At 35.6% G+C, this 24,371-nt stretch overlaps 1 protein-coding gene and 1 long non-coding RNA gene across 2 annotated transcripts; both read right to left on the bottom strand.

The window, feature by feature from the left end:
* Window positions 1-1,399: 1,399 nt before the first annotated feature.
* Window positions 1,400-24,347, bottom strand: LOC145794756 (uncharacterized). Its single transcript, XR_014334699.1, has 2 exons — window positions 24,250-24,347; window positions 1,400-1,665 (listed from the first exon to the last, which is right to left on the bottom strand). It is a non-coding gene; the product is annotated as an uncharacterized LOC145794756 (long non-coding RNA).
* LOC114259821 (protein SEMI-ROLLED LEAF 2-like) lies at window positions 13,617-14,610 on the bottom strand. Its single transcript, XM_028199844.2, has 3 exons — window positions 14,465-14,610; window positions 14,033-14,374; window positions 13,617-13,913 (listed from the first exon to the last, which is right to left on the bottom strand). Exons 1-3 carry the CDS (start codon window positions 14,585-14,587, stop codon window positions 13,632-13,634), a joined length of 747 nt encoding a protein of 248 aa, XP_028055645.2. The 5' UTR covers window positions 14,588-14,610; the 3' UTR covers window positions 13,617-13,631.
* Window positions 24,348-24,371: the final 24 nt, after the last annotated feature.

Genomic DNA, 24,371 nt, shown 5'->3' with positions numbered 1-24,371 from the left:
TAATACAATTGTAATACATGAAATAAAAAACACAATTTGATAAATTAAGAAAATTTATTTATAAATAAAATTTATATAAAAAAAGAAAAGAAAAAACTTCATCATAATGATATAATTTTGTTATTTTTTAAAATAGAAGTTAGAATGATAGGTATTTTAAATTGTTTTGTATGTGAATTCAATATAATTTTTTGTTAGGATAAATTACATTAACAACCATATGTTTTGAAATAATTAAAGCAACTTCTTCATTAGCAAGCTTAAAGGGATCGGAACGAATGTATGTTGTGTTAAGAATTAAAGATAAATAAAATAATACATATATTTTAATGTAAAAAAATATGACAACAATCATTTTTTTATCCATAAGACTAATGAATTATGGAGAAAATGGGTTAAGTGTTACGTAAATTAAAACCTTAAATGAGTCTAATATAATTATGCAAAATTGTGATATTTATTGTATTTTCTTCAAATTTTAAGATATGTGAATGTAATTTATCCAATATTTTATTTATATATCATTACCCTAAACAAATGTGATCATTCATTATTTAAATTCTCTCTTAAATATTATATTTGGAATTAGAAAAAAATAAAATAAAAATAGAAAGTTTGTTGGAGAATATATTTGAAAAGATGGTTAGCTAAAATAGAAAAATAGACTTTTAGTTAAAATTTAACTAAAAATTTGAGTATTTTGATGAAGATGCTCTTAGGGTGGTTCTATTTTCACACACGATTTATAATATGTATACACACTTAATGAATAAAATTTGTATTACAATTTTACCACTAAATAAATTTACTAATGTAGATATAAGTATACACATGCCACCTCAAATTTAAATTTTCCTAGTACACATCTTTGCAATTAAAAAACTCTTCATACACACTACAAAACTTTCAGTTTTTTGCAACGGCAAAATGTCATCGCTAATACACCTAATGCCGTCTCAAAAAACTTTTAGCGATGGCAAAGGGAGGGTCATAATAGAGGGTGTTGCAAAAACATTTTAACGACAGCAACTGTTGGCTTTCGCGACGACATTTTACTATCGCCTATAATATGTACAAAATGAGACCTTTTGCAACGGCAATACTTCTACCATCGCTAAAAATTTTATTTGAGACGGCAAAAGAAACTATCGCGAAATGTTTTTCTTTTTTTTTTCTTTTTTTCTTTTGAGACAGCACCTTGATAAACAAAAACTATTTTGCAACGGCATTGCCTATGTTGCCAAAAAAATTACATTTTAGGTCTAATGTTTTCGCAATAGTATGGTGCCGTTGCAAAAAATTAAGGAAAAAAAAAACAAAGAAAAACCCACAATATAATTATTAAAAATATTAAAATTACTTGTATTAAATGAAAAAAAAACAATAATTGCATAATAATATAAAAATTTCTCCATAGAAATAACAATTTCTCCATAACAAAAATATTCTTGCATTCATAACTAAACATCAGTAAATTACCCCACTACATAATGTTGCATAATACATATATAATGTTGAAGTAAATAATGTTGTTCACAATTCAAAATAACCTAAACCAAAAATAAAGTTTTCCTCATCATTCTCCGTGGGTAACAAAAACAAAAGTTAGTCGCATTCCTCACGGGCATGCATTCCATAAGAAGCAAACTTCTACTCGAGCAATATCTGAAAACAAAAAAAAAAATAATTAATAACAATATAATTATGTATTAATATGTTAATTACAAAAAACATAAAAATTTAACAACTATACAATTACAAAGATAATTAAGTAAACAAATTTGCCTAGACCGAAATCCGGCTCTAACTCCCAAACCGGGAACCCGATTTGAGTCTCATCTTCTCCTACAAGTCTCTCGTGCCTAGGCAGTCGTGTGTGCCAAGTTTTGTGCTAATCTGACGCCGTTTGGTGATTTTTGGCCGTCAACACCTCAAATTCTAAATTTCTTAAGGAACTAATTTGCCGAGATCGAAATCCAGCTCTAACTCCCAAACCAGGAACTCGATTCAAGTCCCGTGTTCTCCCACAAGTCTCTTGTTCCTAGGTGGTCGTATATGCCAAGTTTGAATTAGTTTTCCTAGACCAGCATCATTTTGGTAAAGTTCCATCATGTGAACATGAAACTAGTTTTTTCGAGTCACCAAATAAATGCTACATATCAATTCATCCATTGCATCAAATTCAAATATTTCTACAGTGCAACGAGGCTGCAATAAAAAATAAAAAATTCAATCAAATGAACAATTGTATTATAGAGAACAAATATTAATAGATTTTAATAAAAAAAAAATGGCCCACAGTTTGCAAATTGCAGTCCTTATTACTAAGTGAACTTGGACCTCTAAGCAAAATACTGACATATCACTACAAGAAAATACATTTTCGGCGACCAGTTTTGGCTACTAAAACAAATTTAGTCGCCGAAAGTGTGGGAATTGGCTACCAAAATTAATTTTAGTCGGGAAAAGTCAACTTTTTAGCTACTAATTTTTCTTAGTAGGGAAATGCTGGTTATTGGCTACTAAAATAAATTTGGTAGCTAAAAATACTACAATTGGCCACTAAAAAAATTTTTAGTAGCTAAACATATCTCCATTAGCGACTAATTATAGTTTTAGTAGCTGTAAACGCACCTTTACCCACTAAATTGTTTGGTAGCCGAAGGGAAAGAGAAAATTTTGTTTTTGATCTTCGGCGACCAAACATTTGGTCGCCAAAACTATCTTTTCAGCGACAAAATCCATATTAGTCGCTGTAGACGCACCTTTGCCTACTAAATTTTTTGGTAGCCGAAGGGAAATAAAAGATTTTACTTTTGATCTTTGGCGACCAAACTTTTGGTCGCCAAAACTATCTTTTCAGCGACAAAATCCATATTAGTCGCTGTAGACGCACCTTTGCCTACTAAATTTTTTGGTAGCCGAAGGGAAATAAAAATTTTTATTTTGATCTTTGGCGACCAAACTTTTGGTCGCCAAAAATTATTAAACAAAATAGTTATTTTATTTTTATTTTTATGCAAAGGTTGTCAAATCTTAACAACAATGACATTTTATCCATGGAATTTGACTTTTTTTTTTTAAATGAGAACAATAAAATTTAAAGAAACTTCTTTTTTAAAAATAAAAATGAAAATGAAACATGCTTATTAAGTAAATAAAAATGAATTCCCATTAGTAGTAGGTATATGAATAAAACAATCAGATTTATTGAATTAAGTGGTAAAAGCCATGGTTTATCATCTTCTAAAATTAATTTAAGGTTTACTTTAATATAATAAACTAGTTACAACTGCATAATAAATTAATTAAATCTACTTGACACATGATTTCTTCATCTGTCTTTATATATGACAAAATATACATATTAAATGTTCTAAATTTCTAAATCAAATTGATTTGTGCCTAGTTAATCATGCAGGAGTCCCCCAAAAAAATTAAGTATATTTTACAATATCTATATAATAAGACAGAACGGTTTTTGAAAAAAAATTTAGAGACAAATGTCCTACTAAGACATTTCAATGACTATGATTCATTTGTCTATTTAAATAGATGGTTGAGATGACCCCCTTAAATATATATCAATCCCCTTCCAGCACCACTGTTCCGTTTGTGAAGTTCAACCTAATGAAGTAATGATGGTTGGGGATAACCTTAAAGATGATGTGAGTTCTGCTCTATTTCTCTTCCCATCATTTGCACCATATTTGTTAAGAACATTTTTGATTCATTTTGAGGTGCTGTTTTTGTATATATGTATTTTTTAATTTCACATTGTTTTATCAAATTTGTTTGAATCAAAACATGCTTTTGTGTAAATTGAAGCTCCTTTACTTGGTGTTCGCAGGTTGCTTGTGGGAAACGAGCGGGAGCATTTACATGCTTGCTTGACGAAACAGGGAGGTATGATTCTCCCGAATACACAGATGTGAAATTTCAGCCAGATTACAACGTGTCTTACCTTGCCCAGTTTGAATTAAAGAATATAATAAGTCAATTTTCTTTAATCTCAAATTTTCTTATATTTGAAGTCCCTCCGTCTGTTGCACCACCACATAACTTCGGCATAATGCAGTGTACTGATTACATAAAATATTCAAAATCTGTAACATTAGTGTCTCCCTTCATCGGTAGAAAGAGTTAACTCTTGTGCTGCATGAATTTTCTTATATTTGAAGTCACTCCGTCCGTTGCACCACCAAATAAATATTCAAATGCTGCATGAACGTTCATGCAGCATTTCATAAATCCTCTCATAACAAGGGTGGATTTTATCAGCAACATAACAGTTGTGAGTTTCGCTATTAATATATCTCTGCAAATGTGTGTGTATATGTATAAGGAATTTGGGGATCCTGGAGAAGAGAAAAAAGAAGAAAAATGAAACATTGTTTCTCTGGAAATGTGTGTGTATATATATATATATATGTATATATCAATCGACCTATGTATTGGAAAGAAGTGAATTAGAGAGTTGGGAAGACAAAAGCAAACAAGATTTTGATCGCATTTGACCGTTTCAAATCTGGGACCAACTTGAAGGCTTCCCTGTGTTTGAGTTTGTGTTTGATTTCTTTTATTTTTTTATTAGTCCTGTGGAACAAAAAAAACTTCTCAATCTCATCTCTATTCTAATTCATACCCCCCAAAAAAATATTTAAAATATTGAATTAAATTTTGACAATAATGCGGTAATATGATTATTATAAATAAAATTGTTTTTTATATTAATTTATTTTAAAATAAGAAATTCACAATAAATTTTTCTATTTGTATAGTATTAGTCTTTTAAAAAAATATTTACAATATTGAATTATAGGGAAAATTTTGAAATTATGTATTTGCAAAAATTTTGACATTTTGACATTTTGAAATTATGTATTTTGAAAAAAATATTAGGACAAATATTTAAGATAATTAAAAATTTATAATTTATAATTTATAATTTTATTACTTATCTTTTTATTTAAATATAATTTTAATATATTTGTTATGTTACGGTTCGATTTGCTCACCGATTCGATTTTTAAAACATTAATGTTACAAACTTTGTAACATTTACTTCTATTTTCTTTTAAGATAATCAATTAATATTTTTAATTTTATTTTTCTATCACATGAACCATTGGGCAACATCTAAAAAAACACCTATTTTAAAATAATTCATTTTTTCGAGCCGAATCTAACAAATATATATGTTTTAAAAATTCAAAATAAGCAACAAATATTTACTATTTTTTTTGTTATTTTTTATCTTTACTGATTTTTTTTTGAAATTTTAGAACAAAATTATAATTTTTCGATTTGTTTTGTCGAATGAAAACAAGAAATAAAAAAAATTTCACGTTTTTACCTTTCGCGACCAAAATTGTTGGCAGCCAAAAGTGTGTTTTAGAAATAATTTGTTTCGGCGACTAATTGGATTTTCGTCACCAATTAATGCACTTTCACCGACTATGTTTTTGGTAGCCAAACGTGCCACGAAATTGTGGAGGGAACATTACTTTTTCTTCTATTTGCATTGCAAAAGTATCCCAGTTCCCTCCCTCTCGCACTCCCGCCTCTATCCCTGCTCTGTCTGCATCGCAAGAGTTGGTGTATCATCCCCCCACTCCCTCCCAGGTATCTCCCTCTCTCTCTCTGTATCTCCCTCTCCATTTCGTAAACATCTCACACGGCCTTTCCGTTTCCGTCTTTCTCTCTCTCTCTCTCTCTGTTTACACACACACACGAATCATAAATTCACAACATTGATTCCATATATACTCGATTATTTTCCCAAATCATATGTACACTCACGCCTCTGCCCTCTTCTGTACAGGAATAGTCTCCATTGCCCGAACTCCCCCGAACTGGATCATCCCCCGAACTCCCTCCCAGGTATGTTTGAATTTCGCATCTGTCTCTCCCTCTCTCTGTATCTCCCTCTCGATTTGCCTCAGTTTCTATCTGTCTCTGTTTACACACACACACATACATACATATATATATATGCATATATATATATATATATGCATATATACACGCATATATATATATATATATATGTGTGTGTGTGTGTCAAAACACACACAATATGACATGTACGAAATGCCCTCAATTAGGGCATTGTTATTGAAATGTGATTCAAATTAAAAATTAGGGCAATGCTTGGGGTGAATCAACCCATTTGCTACATAAACTAGGGCAAAGTCTTGTAGTAGTAGTACATATAAAAGAGGAATTTTTATGGTTTTCAGTAAATATACTAGCGGCTCGTTGCTTTTGGATGCCTTGTAACGATGTTGAGGAATTTTTATGGTTTTTAGCTAGATATACAATTAAATCATAGATATCATTGGCTAGCGTAACTGTTTGCTTCTGTGCTATAAATAAGCATGGTAGTTTGTGGATTGATAGCATTGCCTTGCCTTGACTGGATAGCATTGACTTGTTAAATTCTTGGAAACTACTTGGCACACATGATAATTACATGTGAGTAATTTTTAAACATCATTACATAAAAAAAGTACAAGGAGGTTGCTCTTTGTATGGGAACTTAGGAGAATATAACCTCGATGCTTCCATTTTAGAAGTATCGGAAATTTATGATGCTTGCATCATGGCGGCATATTGCCCATGTTGCCTCCTTAGTAATTTAAGTCCATATTTCCAAAGAAAGAGAAAGCTCGTTTATGCCCAAAGCTTAGGTTGGAAATGTGTGAACATGCATTTGCGGACATGCACAGTTGCCATGTAGAGCCAACTGTTGGAAATGTGTTTCTGTCTTTACTTTTTTTTTTAATAACATGTCATGTACACACATTGTGAAGAGCATGACATGGTTTTCATTATTTTGATATATCATTCTATCATTGACCATATAGTTTCACTAGTACTAGTGCTCTACTAGTTATGCTATCTAGTGGTCCAAAATTACGGGTCATTTATTAAATTAACTTGTTTTAGAACTAATCGTGTCATAAAGTTCCACCCTAAAATGTCATGACTAATGTAATTTTTGCTAATCCTATAGCACAGGATTGTCATTCAGGTTGGTTTTTTTTTTTTAAATGGATATTAATTATTAGCTGCTTTAGGTCACATATTATAATATATGTTTGTGGCCACTGTTAGTGCAGGACTAGTACTACTTAAACTTGCATGGATAGGATTTTGGAGTTTTAACTTCCCACGGTAATTATGCTATTTGTAAAATGGGCTTGTTTTTTTGAATTACTACTTCCATCAATTAAGTCATTAGAATAGTTTTACTTTAGGATTATCAACACTCATTGTTAGTGAAGGCGTAAAGGATAGCATATGATTGAATTGCTTGCTTGGACACAGTATGAACACCCATTTCCAAAATTTTCAGGAACTGGAGTCTGAAATTCATTTTTTTACTTTTCCTTTTCAACTCATTGTATGATAAATTGTGGAAACTAAGAGATTGCATTGACTACTCACAAGAAATGCCACTGTGATCCCAAAAGCAATATTATTAATGCAATTTTTGGTGAACATTCTCATTATTTAGGTTCGATTATTAATAAGCATGATTAGGTTGGTTGGAGGTGCTATTAGAAATCCTCAAAGCCCGGTGGAACATCTGTAAATACTTCTTCGTCTAAGTCTTCACAGAGTAACGCATTCGTCATATCTAATTGTTAAAGAGGCTCAATATGTTAATTCTCTAGAATAGGCCACATGAAGAGCTTTCGAAAATGGCAATGCTGTGAATTTCAGTTAATTTAAGTGCTTAACTAACTTGCCATGAGACAAAATTACATGCTCATAGCAGCAAGTTTTTCAAGAGTATGTCATATCAGAGAAAATCTACCTTGCAGCAAACTTGCCTCCACATCGTCTGGCTTATTTATTATCATTTCCGCAAAATGTGCTTTAAGCCGTATGAAATGTTCATGAGTACTGTCAATGCTTCTATTCTGGATTTTCACATGACTTTGTAGATACATCTCTCATTGATAACATCTACTATGCTTCTATTCTGAAATGTTCATGTGTGAATATGCATTTGCGGACATGCACAGTTGCCATGTAGAGCCAACTGTTGGAAATGTGTTTCTGTCTTTACTTGTTTTTTTTAATAAATAACATGTCATGCACACACATTGTGAAGAGCATGACATGGTTTTCATTATTTTGATATATCATTCTATCATTGACCATATAGTTTCACTAGTACTAGTGCTCTACTAGTTATGCTATCTAGTGGTCCAAAATTACGGGTCATTTCTTAAATTAACTTGTTTTAGAACTACTCGTGTCATAAAGTGCCACCCTAAAAGAGATTTATGTGACAAGCCAAACAGTGGCTCAACTTGAAATGCGTGTTCTCATGGCTTCCTTGGTTAATGTTTGTGTGAGTTGTAGGTGACAAAATGGACAAGAGTTGGATGACGATAAATAATCGGTTGACAAGTAAAGAGTATCAACAAGGGGTGAAGTCATTCCTTGATTTTGCTACGGCAAATTTAGGCGTAGAGGATGAAATTAGGTGTCCGTGTGTCGATTGCATTAATGGCACAAAATATAGCAGACAAGTTGTGTGGATGCACTTGATCCGAAGAGGCATGGCATCTTCGTATCTAACTTGGGTGCATCACGGGAACATGTTCCCGTGTCTCGTCCTAGTGTATCAAATGACCAATATGGAGGTAGTGGCGAATGTATGACAGATATCGATGATCCGCCCATTGATGAATTGCCTACTATGTTGGAAGAAATTTATGTGAGTGGTCTTATGGATGATCATACCGACGAGGAACCTAATGGTTTGGAGAGGGAGGATTTGCATAAGTTCACTAGGTTATTCGAAGATGCACAACGCAAAGTTCACCCAACATGTGAAAAGTTTTCTGTGTTATCATTCGTCATTAAGATGCTTCATGTGAAGGTGTACAACAAATGGAGCAACAAGTCATTCGATATGGTTATGCAGGTATTTAAGGACATTCTACCAGAATGTGATCCAACAGTTCCATGGACACTCTATGATGCTAAGAAGTTCTTACGTGACTTGGGTTTGGAATATGAAACAATTCATTTGTGCAAGAATGATTGTGCACTATTTTGGAAGGAGAGTGCTAATTTGGAGAAATGCCCTACATGTGACACGTGTAGATACAAGTTGAACGATGATGGTGGTAAAAAGATTCCACACAAGGTATTGCGGTACTTTCCTTTGACACCGAGGTTGAAAAGACTGTATATGTCCAAAAAAACAGCCGCAGATATGAGATGGCACAATGAGAAGCGTGTGGATGATGACATCTTAAGGCACCCGGCCGATGGTGAAGCATGGAAGGACTTTGATAAGCAACATCCGACGTTTTCTGATGACTGTCGAAATGTAAGGCTAGGGCTGGCAACAGATGGTTTCAATCCATTTGGGAATATGAGCACATCATATAGCATGTGGCCCGTAATCTTAATGCCTTACAATCTCCCATCGTGGAAGTGCATGAAAGAGCCATATTGCATGATGTCATTGCTTATTCCCGGACGATCGGCACCTGGAAGAGACATTGATGTTTACTTGCAACCACTAATAGAAGAATTGAAGAATTTGTGGGAGCATGGTGTGCAAACATATGATGCATCGAACGGGCAAATTTTTAGAATGCATGCGGCGGTAATGTGGACCATAAATGACTTCCCTGCGTACGGTAACATGTCAGGGTGGAGTACAAAGGGTTACTTGGCTTGCCCTAATTGTAACAATAATGCATCGTCTCAGGGATTACGAAGTAAAATAGGGTATATGGGTGCTCGTCGCCACTTGCCTGAGAACCACACTTGGCGAACAAGTAAGCTCTTCAATGGTCAAACGGAGCATAGGTCCAAACCTTTGGAGTTATCGGGGGACCAAATACTAGAGCAAATTGATTTTGGGACTTACAAGCCGTATGGAAAGCACCCACAAAATCGAAAACGACAAAGGAATGAACATCAAAATTTGAATTGGAGCAAGAGAAGCATTATGTTTGACTTGCCCTATTGGAAGACGTTGAAGCTTCGACACAACCTTGATGTCATGCATATTGAGAAGAACATATGTGACAATGTCGTTGGGACACTTTTGAGCGTAGATGGAAAGAACAAGGACACGGACAAAGCACGCTTAGATTTGGAGGACATGAAAATACGTAAAGAGTTACATTTGAATAGGCGTTCTAATGGGTCCTTTGAGAAGCCTCCCGCATTGTTCACATTGTCAGTGAAAGAGAGAGAAGGCTTTTGTGATTTCTTGAAATCAATAAAGTACCCTGATGGCTATGCAGCAAATATCTCCAATTGCGTAAACGCTCAAGCTGGAAAATTATCTGGCCTCAAAAGTCATGACAGTCATGTCCTTATACAACGACTTCTTCCAATTGGGATGCGTGGCTACCTGAATAAGGAAATTGGAACGACACTTTTTGAGTTGGGAAATTTCTTCAAACAATTGTGTTCAAAGACATTGAGGCGTTCAGATTTGCATAAATTGGATGAACAAATCGTACTCATACTTTGTAAGCTTAAGATGCTTTTCCCGCCGGCTTTTTTCGATGTCATGGTCCACTTGGCAATTCACTTGCCTCGAGAGGCTATGCTTGGAGGCCCAGTGCAATATCGATGGATGTACCCAATTGAGAGGTATTAACTCAGTCCTCGTGTTACTGTCAAATTTAAGTTAATGCTTTACTGCTGATATAAATATTGCAGTATAACATTGTTATGATGCTTGCAAAATTAGGTTGCTTGGCCATCTAAAAGGGTTTGTGGCCAACAAAGCTCATCCTGAAGTTCTATTGCCGAGGCTTACATTTCCAAAGAATGTACAACATTTTGTTCAATGTATTTGGATGGAGTAGAAACATTGTTTAACCGCCCAGAAAGGAATTATGACATGGGTGACCGTGGCCTAGGGTTGGCGGTATTCACTCAAACTGTACGTCCCTTTGGTCTAATGACAAGGGCGTCCGATGTGTCCGTAGCTGAACGCGAGTTGGCTCATTGGTTTGTCCTACACAATAGCACAGAAGTGGATAAACACGTAGAGTATGAATCCTTCAAACGTATTTATAATGTTTTTGTTGTAAATTGATTAGTCTTTATCTTAGTAAATAGTTTTTGAATCGCATTTCTTGTAACTAGGGAGCACAAGAACTTGTTACACCAAAGAGCCGGTGCATTCAACATCGAAAACAGACATCGGAAAGAATTTCCTAAATGGTTCAAAGATCATGTAAGCTAGTATTCTCATATCCTACCATATATCGTGCATTACGTAAATGTTACGCATGCTAGTAACATGACACATGTTCTTTATGTAGATGAATGAATTGCGGAGCCAACATTCCCCCGAAGCAACTGATGATATGTGGTCATTAGCCAATGGTCCTAGTGGCTTAGTGAACACATATTCAGGATGTATTTGTAATGGTGTCCGTTATCATACTATCGACCGTGACAACCGTCGGAAAAGTCAGAATAGTGGATTAGTCGTGGAAGGGGAGCATGAAGGGCAATTGATACACTTCTATGGACACTTGTGCAGAGTGTGGGAACTGAACTATTTGTTCACACGTCGGATTGTATTGTTCCAATGTGAATGGTTTAACAGCGGTAATAGTAGAACTATGCGTGTAGAGCCACATTTCACAACAGTTGATGTAACAAGTCGATGGTACAAAGATGACTCATTTGTATTACCAAGTCAAGTTGAATAAGTATTCTATGTTAATGACACCAAATTAGGTACCAGTTGGAGAGTCGTTGAAAAGTTTCAACATCGAGGAATTTGGGATGTGCCGGAGATGGATGTCGTACAACCTGATGATGTGTTCCAACAAGAAGAAACCACCGAGGTCGTACCTACTATGGCTATTGATGATGATGTGGCTTTGCGTCGAGATGATATTGATTCTGAAATTATTCCCATGGAAGTTTTGCAATCTGTCAGAGGGGTAGAAGCCAAGGGTGTTACAGATGATGCCTTCATCTGTGATGATGAAGATGGATTAATGTGGGAGGGTGACGACACAGACGAAGAATATGACCTACAAAGTGATTTTGATACAGATGTTGATGTAGAATCTTGAATTTGGTCATGCTTTACTTCATGCCATAATTTGAGCAATGTGAATGTTCAATTGGTGCATAAATGCAAAGGAAACTCAAAATAATGAAGGGGGATCTATCTTCGTAAATGTCAATAAACTCAGCAATCAATGTGTGTTTAAGGCAGCTAATCGAAACTGAAATGGGTGGAGTTTTGCTGTGGGTGTACCCACTCAGTGCAGAAGTGCAGTCCCTGGACCCATGTTTTTGTTCTCTGCCATTCTATGTTTTTTTCCTCTGGTTTATCTCTGCCCTGCCTTTGTTGATCTGCCCTGGAAGGGTTGCTGTCCAGAATGTAGTGGAAGGCATTTTTGGTGTATCTTTGGTAGTGAAGTTTATGGTGTAGCTTTGGTATCTAACTGTTGCTTACTGTGTCAAGTAGAATGTTTTCTGAGGGGGCCTGGAGTACATTCTGTGGAGCTGCTGTCAAATGGTTGTCACTAGGTTAAATGTGGTGTTTTGTTGGGCTGCTGTCAAATGGAAGGGTGCTGGTCTGCATCTTGTTTGGCTGCAGCTATGCTGGTCAGATTGTGAGTTGAGCCCAGTTAAACCTGCATTCATTGAAGATCTGAATGGTTGGTGTATTTAATGGTCAGCATGGCAGTTTGTGCAATGGGTTACTATGGGGTGTGCTGGTGGAATGTAACTGAATGGTGCCTTTTGGTGGAATGCATCTGATATAGGAAGCTCTGAGAACATCAACATTTGTTTGGCTGCAGCTATGCTGGTATGGCTGTAAAGCTGGTTTTGTCTGGTTGCTGCTGCAACTGTGTCGATGTTTTTAGGTTCAAGTTTGGGGCTGCCTCTGCTCTGTTTATGCTTTGTTGTTGCTATTTTATGGTTTTGTAGATAGAGATTAGAATAAGAGTTAGCCATGAATAAATGAAGGAAGGGTTAGTTTGGAAGGGTTAGTTTGAATTCAATTGTAATATGTATGTGTACAGATTTTGAACAATCTGGCTTTGAAATGCAAAGGGTCAGGTACTGAATCCTCTTTTGCCAGTCTGATATGCCTGGGATTATAAGTTTGATAAAATCATAGGCCATCATAGTTGACAATAGAGATGACAACTCCAAGAAAATTCTAAGGACCACCAAAATAAATATAGAGGCATTTCGGTACCCACTAAAACTGCCCACATAGGGCATATCAGCTTCCACATTAGGCATATCAGCTTCCACATTAGCCTACTTAAGAATCCAAAAGAAAAAGATACTTCTTATTATGAAGACTAAAAAAAATTACTCTCAGTGCTCATAGGATTCAAAACCTTGAATTACGTAACAAAGTTGCCACATGTGAGAAGCTCATTAGAACTCTGGTTTTAAGAGTGTTAGAAGAATCATTTTTTACAATCAAATAACTCAAATCTCTGAAAGCAGGCTTTCACCACTTTTAAAGTAAAGCTAGTACTAGTAGTGAAGTAAATACAGTATTCTATTTCCACGAAACTTCTTTCCAGATTCACTGAATGTATATTGTAGATACAATTTTATCTTAGAGTTACTTTCCCAAGCAACTAGAATCTTTTCAATATAGAATTCTTAATCCAGAAAAAAGAAGAAAAAAAAGTACATATAAAGAAATTCCAAGGGATAAGTATCAAAATGGTAGAAACAATAAATATAAGTAAACAGCACCATGAGGATACCTTATTCCGGGTAAATAATAAAGTGACATTATATGTGTGGGCCATCGCTTCAAAATTTGCAGGGGTATTTTCTGTGGATGTTGCCTGCACCCAGATTGCTGAAAGCAGGAGACTCACTTGGTGACTACTCAATCGGAGGGCAGTCAGATCCTAAAGAAGATTAGATAGATAAATCACTCAAAAGAGATCATTAGAAAAATGACAATAATCACGGTAAGGCAAAACCAAATGATAGATTGTGTTGCAACTTTCAAAGACTTGTGACATACTGCTTTTCCATTGACCATAGCATTCTTGAAACTAAATGATTGACCACGAGATGGACATTTTATAGATTGAGTCACGCCATTATCCAAAACTTGACTGACTTCCTCCTTGGGTTTGTCATTGCTTTCATCCTGAATCGAGAAACTTCCATTCTTTATCCTCTCTGAAGCAATTGGCGAAAACCCCAGGAGAGCTTGTGCAGGTCCTCCATTACGAACTAACCAAGGACAAATAAGAGATGGCATAAGCACAATGGAGAAAACATGGTGTGCCCCTACTCTTGTTTCGTGGTCTGGGTGGGACATTGCTAAAAGTAACTGGTGAAATAGAGCATCAGGAAAGGCCTGAAGCAAGAAATTATGCCGCAGGGTTAGATGATTTTTATAAACTGAAAACATAGCAACATATTGCTATACGAGGAAATCGAATCTTGCCTTCTTGTTATATGAAACATTAGGAATGGAAGAAATAAGTTGTGCAGTCCGGTAAACAGCGAATATTGTTGCTTTAGATACAACAGCATTACTTGGGATGTTCTCTAGTGCCACAGCCATCATATCAAGAATGGGCCCAGCATCGCCAACCTGTTAACGACACAATTGACATTAAGTTAAAATCATGCACCAAATATGGTAGTTATATTACACCAGCTGGTATCATATTTTAACCTGTCCCTTCTGAAGTTTACTTATTTCAGTAATGTTAGACAGAAACCACCACAGGGAGTTTTGTGTTTATATTTGAACATTAGGGAGGCTATGCGCACATGAGCCAAACCACAAGAGGGTATAGTCAAAATTTCCTTTCTTTTTTCCTTGTGTTTCTGAAATATTTCTGTTTCAAAGTTGACTGAAACAGCACACCAAAACTAAATTTGATCCTTGCTCACAGGTTTACTTCTTAATAGTGGATTGTTGAGATTTTGTGTTGTCTAAGTATGTTCAGAAAATTAAAAACAAAGGATAAATCTGATACAACTTAATCGTAAGGGGTGAAACTTCCCCACTTCCACATGAAAAAACCACACCAGGGCTAAAACTTTCCCCCACTACAACCAGACCCAGGTTCCACAGTTTTTTGTTACAACCTATTAATTCCATAACTTACCTCTTTCACTACCACAACTGATGAAATTACATAGAGATATGCATACAAGAATAGTCACGACAATTACCTAATTGCCTAGCACCTCTCCATTTCTCAGTTTCAAAAGGTATTACTTGACAAAATAAATAGGGCTTTTGGAATTTGACCATCAACAGAGTTCTTGCTAGTTAAATGAGTTGGAAAAACTCGTAAAGATTTTTCATGTACTAGACATGCACAATGAATGAGCAAAGTTGACCTATATAAGCATGGCTTGAAATTCCATAGGCTCCCAAAAATCAACTGCAGTTCAGAAGTAACGGAATTTGGAAATAGCATACACATAACGATCTTTAGGGTCTAATATTTCATAATCTGCCGAAGTTAGATTCCACTCTTCAAATTTTTAAAGTAGTCATTCAAGATGAAGCTTGAAACACATCTAAAAGCCATTTACAAACCTTATTTGCGAGAGATGACAACTCCAAGAAAATTCAGTTTATATAGTTGCTCGTGTAGCTTGAATGGTTATATTAATTTATTAATTGTTCAATTTCTTGTTCGTAGAATATGTGCCTTTCTTTAGACCTGCTATATCCTAATTTCTTGTCTACTGTTGATTTGTAGGACGATATCATATTTGAAGTGCTTTTGCAACTGTTTCACGTGTCCTTCGGTGCCAAGCAACAGTAAGCAACACATGCTAGAATAGTTTTAGTGGTTATTAAGAGTATTGGTTGCTAAGAAGTCTTTAATGAGTCTTTAATGAGCTTGAATGTCGGGTCTGCCAAGACAGATGTGATGATATGCTTTATAATGTTTCAAACCTTTTCAACCCCATACACCTATTCCATCTTTTTCTTGCAGAGGCAAGTTCAATATTTATAGATAATGGGAACAACTAAGACTTCTTATCCCAATGTATATACTTTTATTTCGTTGATACAAAGAAAATGCCTTTATGTTCAATTCTTCACTTACCAGGTGAAGTTATTAAATAAAGTAATACAAGCACTCCTAACTTGTTTGCAGTTACACTATGATCATCAAGTGCTTCTTGATGACCTAATTTCAAAAGATACAGGAGTCGAAGCTGCTGAATATCTGTTGAGGTAGTTTAGTTACTTTAATTGTACTTTGATCTTTCCTCTGAAGTTGTGAATACTAGATTTTCATGAATCATATGCGTAAGAAAAACTGTTGCCTGCTTTAGATATGTTGAGAAGTGCAGGTTTTTTTAGAGCTTACTTTAGGTAGGCAATGTATTTTCTTTTTCAATTTTTATTGGTTGGCGTAGTTGATGCAAACAAATGCAATGCATTGCAAGATAGTACCAGAGGATGGAACTTTGCCTGAGCTCTAGCTCATCCTTGTATCTGTATGAATTTGGGGGTGCTTTTAATGAACTTCTCAGTTTCGAAATTAGTTGAGTTAGTTCATGCCTTCAAAATTATTTTTTGTCCAAACTAACTAACGTAGGCATATCATGGCATATTGGAAAATGGAAAATGGTGTTACTTGTGTTATTGTATAGTTCATGTATTATTTTTGTCTGCAATAATCAAGCGGACTTATTTTTGTCTAGTTCATGTATATAGTGTTACTTATGTTATTGCAGATTGGAAAATGGTTCCTGGCTTAAAGACTGGTCGGCTTCGGAAGAAGACACTCACGCAGCCAGAAACAGACTCGCCAGCTGCTATTCCTTTAGGATCACCCGTTGCTCCGTCTCCTGTTCTACCCGTCCGATCAAATGTGGGACCATCTCATCATGTCACTAGCCAACCAATGGTTGATTCTGATGAGACACAAGCCCCATCCGAAACGCAGCCGAGTGGCGTAGGTAAGAATAAAGTGTATAAAATTTGTCAATTACCACATGCCATTGCCATTGTTTTTTTGTAGCCAAATTTTAGGCAATTTTCATGATGTTATGTTGTTAACAGGGACTTCGAAGCCCCTACGTGTACGTGGACCGACACTTGGCAAGGGCATACAAAAAATAACTAGAGCCAAAAAAGGGGAAAAATGTTATGTTCACATCGATCGTGGGTTGAATGCAATAACTGGCAAGTATGCCACTCCAGCAACTAACGAGTTAGGAATTCAAATTAGAACCTTGTGCCCTTTGAAAGATGTGAAGTCATGGTTGGATCTTGATGAGACTACAAAAGCTGCCGTCATCCAAGGAGTTCTTGTAACTAATATTACTTGTCCACAATATGTAATTGTATTATGTGAGTAATAAGAAAGACTAATATGTAATGATTACTATTTCAATTTGTTTTGCATGTAGGACAAGTTTCAAATTGGAGACGATTTCCACAATGACTTACAAGCACAGGAGATTGTGAATAAGAAGGCCTATGGGTTGTACAAAGATTGGAGGTACACCTTGAAGCAAGAGTTCGAATTGTTAGAAGGACTTCCACGTGATGAGATCTATGGTCATCCGCCCGTAGGGGTGAGTTTAGATAATTGGAAGCATTTGATCGATGTGGCATGGCAAGATGCATCTCACCAGGTAAAATAATAGACTAGATAGAGTAGATACATCTATGTGAAAATGTCCAATGCCTTAACATTGACAAAAAAATTGTTTATCTGCTTGACTTATTTTTAGAAACGGTCAAAAGCTGACAAGAGTAATAGGAGTCAATTGCCGTACAATCATACCAATGGGTCTCGCTCATTTCCTATCGCGATGGCTGCTATGGTGAGTTCAATTTTTTTTAAACTTGAATCCATTATATGTTGTTTGGATATGAAAAATGTTATGTTCTGCTATACACACACACACATATATATATATATATATGTTAAAATCTGTTAGCAAACATGTACTGTCTGCAAAAAATATGTCTGTCAAAAATCTGCCTACATGTTTGCATTCTAAATCTGCCTACACTATACTCTGTCTTTCTTTCAAAATCTGTCTCGCAAAATCTAAACTATACTCTGTTTACACTATAATACACTATAATACACAATCTGTCTACACTATAATACAGTATATAAAAATCTGTCTACACTATAATACGCAATCTGAACTATATATACTGCACTATACTACAAAATGTAAACTATACTCTAAAAATTTGTCTAAACTATAATACAGATTGTGTATAGTTCAGATTTATAAATCTGTGTACACTATACTACACTATAATACAGTATACACAATAGTTTTACTAAATCTGTCTACACTAATTCATACACAATCTGAACAATATATACTGCCCAAAATCTAAACTATACTCTATTTTTCACTTAAGATCATTAGTCTTGCAGCTCTTTGTGTTTTAGATTTAAGTTAATACATTCACAAAAAACAGATATTCCACTACATACACCATGTTATAATACACATAATCTGAAGTGATTATAAGTGGCTATGTGCGAAAATCTGTTGGACATAATCTGTTTGAGAAATTCTGTTTGATAATCTCTACTAACATAGCTCATATAAATCTGTTGGACATAATCTGTTTGAATTTAAAATCAATGAGGATTGGGTTAATTTGATTATGAGCTATGTTACTAATAGCCACTCCTCCATACTTTGGAATGAAGAAGTGATTAATGGTATCCATAATGAAAGGGGCGTAAGGGAAGGTGACCCAATCTCACCTTACCTTACCTCTTTGTACTCTATATGGAAAGACTCTCAAACATGATCACTTCCAAGGTTAAAGATCGCACTTGGAAGGGCATTAAAGCCTCTGGAAATAGTCCCCCACTTTCTCACTTGTTCTTTGCTGATGACCTCATACTCTTTGCCAAAGCTGATCAACCCAACTGTGAAATTATCATGGATGTTCTCATTGAATTTTGTGATGTGTCTGGGCAGAAAGTCAACCATGCTAAATCTAAACTTTTTGCCTCTTCTAACCTTCCTAGACATAAAGCTATGACCATGGCAGTTTGAAAGTAGGATCCCCCTGACGTAAGATCTTGGTAAATACCTGGGATCCCTACTTCTCCATGAAAGAGTTAACAAGACCATGTTCAATGAGATCATGGAAAGGATGAAGACTAGACTCTCAGGGTGGAAAGCTAGAAATCTATCTCTTGCTGGCAGAACCACTCTCATTTTGTCTGTGACCTCAATTATTCCCAGTTCATTTGGTGTGTTGGGATAATGTGCGTAAAACAAAAGTTGAAGGGGGACTAGGTATTAGAAAAGTTAAAGATCACAATGCATCCCTTCTCATTAAACTTGGATGGAAAATTCTTAGTGAGAAAGACAAACTTTGGTGCTAAGTACTACAGTGTAAATATCTTAAGAATAACACCATATTCAATTGGCCCATAAGGAAAAGATCATCTCATACTTAAGAATAACACCCAATCATTAGTCTAGTAACATAGCTCATATAAATTTGTTAATGATAATCTCTTTGAATTCGAACTAGAATAGTGCTGCCTCTATTTCCAAATCTGGCTACAAATCTGTCTGAAAATCTGGCAGAAAATCTGTCTCCAAATCTGTCTCCCAATCTGTCCAGCAATTTGTTTAAAAATCTGTTCATGGAAATTTGTCTGTTTGGTGCATAAAGTGTCATTGATTTATACATTGATGTGTTAACAGGTAGCAAAAGATGGAGAGTTGGATTTCCCAAAGTTCTATGAGGACAGCCACACTTCAAAGAAAACGAATGACTGGATCCATCCAAAATGCCGTGAGCTGCATGTAAGTATGTGACAACGAAATATATGTATTCAATATTTTCTTGTACTTAGTACCTAATAATACATATATGTTGCCAAAGTTTTTTTCGTCTTATTTATTTGAAATGACAGCAAGAGATGGTCAATGTACAAGCGGCTGCCATCGAGTCGGGGACGCCATTGACACATGAGGAGATTTCAAGGCAAGTGCTTGGACAGAAGAAAAGGTACTTGCTTGGATTTGGGAGTGGCCCACAACCGTCTACCATATTTGCAACACGAGCGCACGATAAGGACATGGAGGCAATGCGAGCTGAGGTGGAGGCACTTCGTGAGGAGCGGCAAAAGGATCATGACGAGTTAATGAAAGAGCGAGAGGAGCGCGAGAGATGTTACAATGAGCTGTTGAAAGAACGAGAGGAGCGCATTCAATTATCCAATGAGATGTTGAAAGAGCGGGAGGAGGGACAAAAGGCAAGGGACGAGACAAATACAAAGGTCGAGCATCTCAATAGCGTAGTCGCCAAACTGTCACAACTCTTGGGAATCTAAGTTGGGCATCCGACGTTTGGTTTTTGGTAAGAACAATTTCATTAATGTCACACTTACTTTGTTTAAATATGTTCGCTTAAAGAGTTGAAAATGTCATCAATTTTTGAGTTATTTGGGGTTAATGATTTCTTGTGTAGTTACTAGAGTTTGGTATTGAGTTTTCTTAACAATGAACTTGTATTTAAAATATGTACTTGATTAAGATTAACTATAGTAGAAACATGTTAAAAAAACATAGCGAATTTCAATCTTCGTTTAGAGTAACATGTAAACTTCAACAGTGGTATTTTGAATAGTAACTCGAATATGTGTTTAAAAGTAATGGTAACCTTCCCGGTGACAAAAGTGACACGTTGGGACAGACGGTACGTAAATAGGACACATACGTTGGGAGTTAGAGTTGAAAAAGTCATAAACTTAGACGAAAAAAGGGGTTCGGGGGGCGAAAATGCGAAATAGCCCCCGAAACATTATTTTCTCATAACGGGAAGCTTCCCGGTGATAAATGTGACATGTAGGGACAGACGGTATGTAAATAGCAAAATTACGTTGGGAATTAGAGTTGAAAATGTTATAAACTTAGTCGAAAAAAGGGGTTCGGGGGGCGAAAATGCAAAGCATCCCCCAAAACACTGTTTTCTCATAACGGGAAGCTTCCCGGTGACAAAAGTGACACGTTGGGACAGACGGTACGTAAATAGCATGCCTACGTTGGGAATTAGAGTTGAAAATGTCATAAACTTAGTCGAAAATAGGGGTTCGGGGGCCGAAAATGCAAAGCAGCCCCCAAAATTTTATTTTCTGGTAACGGGAAGCTTCCCGGTGATAAATGTGACATGTAGGGATAGACGGTACATAAATAGGACACCTACTTTGGGAATTAGAGTTGAAAATGTCATAAACTTAGTCGAAAAAAGGGGTTCCGGGAGCGAAAATGCAAAGCATCCCCCAAAACACTGTTTTCTCATAACGGGAAGCTTCCCGGTGATAAATGTGACATGTAGGGACAGACAGTACGTAAATAGCACGCCTACGTTGGGAATTAGAGTTGAAAATGTCATAAACTTAGTCGGAAAAAGGGGTTCGGGGGGCGAAAATGCAAAGCATCCCCCAAAACACTGTTTTCTCATAACGGGAAGCTTCCCGGTGATAAATGTGACATGTAGGGATAGACGGTACGTAAATAGCACGCCTACGTTGGGAATTAGAGTTGAAAATGTCATAAACTTAGTCGGAAAAAGGGGTTCGGGGGGCGAAAATGCAAAGCATCCCCCAAAACACTGTTTTCTCATAACGGGAAGCTTCCCGGTGATAAATGTGACATGTAGGGACAGACGGTACGTAAATAGCACGCCTACGTTGGGAATTAGAGTTGAAAATGTCATAAACTTAGTCAAAAACAGGGGTTCGGGGGGCGAAAATGCAAAGTGGCCCCCGAAATTTTATTTTCTTGTAACGAGAAGCTTCCCGGTGATAAATGTGACATCTACGGACAGACGGTACATAAATAGGACACCTACTTTGGGAATTAGAGTTGAAAATGTCATAAACTTTGTTGAAAAAAGGGGTTCGGGGGGCGAAAATGCAAAACAGCCCCCGAGCCACTGTTTTTCCGTAATAGGAAGCTTCTCGGTGATAAATGTGACATGTAGGTGTCCACAATACGTAAGTAGGACAAGAACTAAATGTGACGAATGATATATCCTGTTGACCTAGTCCTTTGGAAATTGGAACAAAGGATTTGTAAAGTTCAGCTAAGGTTTAGGCGCAATTGTGTATTTGATAAGTTTAACTATCACCACTACAAAATGTGCAACAGTTGAACAATAGATAGTTCATATACATAACATGGCCTCAAGATTTGGCTGATGGGAGGATAATTCCTCAGCAACAGAATAGGGAACTTAGGACTAAAGAAGCTAAGTATTGAAGGTACGTATCAAAATTAGATGGTGTAATGGAAGAATAGTTAAGCATAATCTTATATAGCTCGTCCCCATAAGCCTTTAAAGAACCCAAGGCATTACTCATTCACAAACAGAAGCACATATACATCTATAAACCCACTAATTAGTTTATTCTTTAAGGAAAGTGTTTCCAAAATTTCAATGAGTATATCGAGAAAATTAGAATCTTTTACGAAGAAAAAGACCATATTAATTTCCATCCGTGGAGGTCAGAAAAACACTAAACTAACGTAACTGGAAGCTTCGTGGAGGTCACAAAAGCATAACCATAGTGAGTTTTATGGATACCAGACAAACTGTAATGATGGGTTTTCTTACATTTTTATAACAAAATAATTTTTGGATGAAATGGTAAGTACACCCAAAATTTTGGTAATTTCATAATACCTACACAATTTACTTTCACATTTAAGTACTAAAATTTACTTCGATAGATTTAGAGATAAAAAAGCTAAAACAAGAACTCATGATGGGTTCATGTTTGGATGTCTTGCATTAGTTAATAGATATCACTGTCCTTGTCTTTTAATGTTTGAAATTATTACGATATATATATGTTGTCCAGAAGTGCCACTACACGCACCGAACTAATGATTTTTTCCCCCTTTCTTGCAGATGTTTTTGGACATACAATTGTGGATATGTTTTTGTTGACAAGTACGGGAGGGCATTTTTTTCATATCTCTATCCGTATATATAGTGGTTTGTAAAAAAAATTTTGTTGGTAGCAATTAACATAGCACGTGGTACATAATAGTTTTGTGGCAGTACATAATATAATTTTTGTTGTGGTACAAAAGTTGTAGGTGCACAATGAATTTGGTTATTCCAGTATTATGTATTGAATTAAATTAAATTATTGACGTGGGCTTAGACTTGGTTCTTATGAAATTTGTAATATATATATAATTGGATGTTCAATATTAATTTTTCGGATGGTTGGAACTGAAATGTGTGTAATTGTTGTTGAATGCTTCATAACATATTTACTGTTGATGGATACAGGAATGCTGATTAATAATGGATACAGGTGCACCAAATATTTTAATTAAAAAAAAAATGTGTAACGTATTTGGCCACCAAATATTTTGGTAGGTAAATATGTAATCAAATGTTTTGGTGACTAAGAATTTAGTAGCAAAAACATAACCCATTAATTTTTTGCGACCAAATAATTAGTAGCTAAAACAATTGAGAAAGAGATAAAGAAAGTATTGGCTACTAAATTTTTTAGTCACGGAAAAAATATGGTGTCATTTGGCTACTAAAATGTTTGGTGGCAAAAAATGAAGATGTGAATGTAAGCAGGCTTTTGGCTACAAAACTTTTAGTGGGCAAAAGTAACAATGACAAAAATTACTTAGTCACTAAAAATATGTATTCTATTGGTGACAAAAATGTTTGGTCTATAATAGTTATTCTTAAATTATGGTAGCACTTTTAGTGACTAATACTTTAGTGGCAGAAACAGACCTTTTGCCGACTAAACTCAAAGTAGTAGCCAAATGTGCACTTTCGGCGACTAATTATTTAGTAGCTAAAAGTGAACCTTCCCCGACCACCACAGATTGGTAGCCAAAAATCCTAATTCCGCGACCAATTATTTAGTGGCAGAAACTATATTTTGCCGACTAAAATCAAAGTCGTAGCCAAATGCTGATTATTGGCGACCAATTATTTTAGTAGGGGAAACGTACCTTTTGCCGACTAAAGCCAATTTAGTAGCCAAATGTCTACACTTTCGGCGACCAAACAGATTTTAGTCGCCAATACTATCGCCGACAGGGTAAAGGCGACGAGCTTAGCGACGAAAAGTTTTGGTTGCTAATTCATTTTGGCGACTAAATAAGTCACTTTTGGCGACCAATATTTTGGTAGCCAAAAGTGACATTTCTTGTAGTGTATATATAAATTATAATTGACATAAGAGAACATGAATTTACCATTCCACTGAGGATTAGATTTCTGGAACTTCATTGAGCTGATTCTAGTTTTTCCATTGCGACTAAAGACCACATATGGAAATTAAAATGTATGACCTGCAAATTAAATTCTATCAATATAA

The sequence above is a fragment of the Camellia sinensis genome, chromosome 7 (assembly GCF_055761805.1).
Source record: "Camellia sinensis isolate YWXY chromosome 7, ASM5576180v1, whole genome shotgun sequence".
Lineage (NCBI taxonomy): Eukaryota > Viridiplantae > Streptophyta > Magnoliopsida > Ericales > Theaceae > Camellia > Camellia sinensis.
This window is presented reverse-complemented; position numbering and strand designations above follow the sequence as displayed.

Coding starts and splice junctions, on each gene's coding strand:
- LOC114259821 (XM_028199844.2), bottom strand. CDS start 14,587: ATGATGGCTGTGGCACTAGAGAACATCCCAAGTAATGCTGTTGTATCT. Junction 14,375..14,464: donor ATGTTTCATATAACAAGAAG/GCAAGATTCGAT, acceptor TTCTTGCTTCAG/GCCTTTCCTGATGCTCTATT. Junction 13,914..14,032: donor CTATGGTCAATGGAAAAGCA/GTATGTCACAAG, acceptor AATCTTCTTTAG/GATCTGACTGCCCTCCGATT.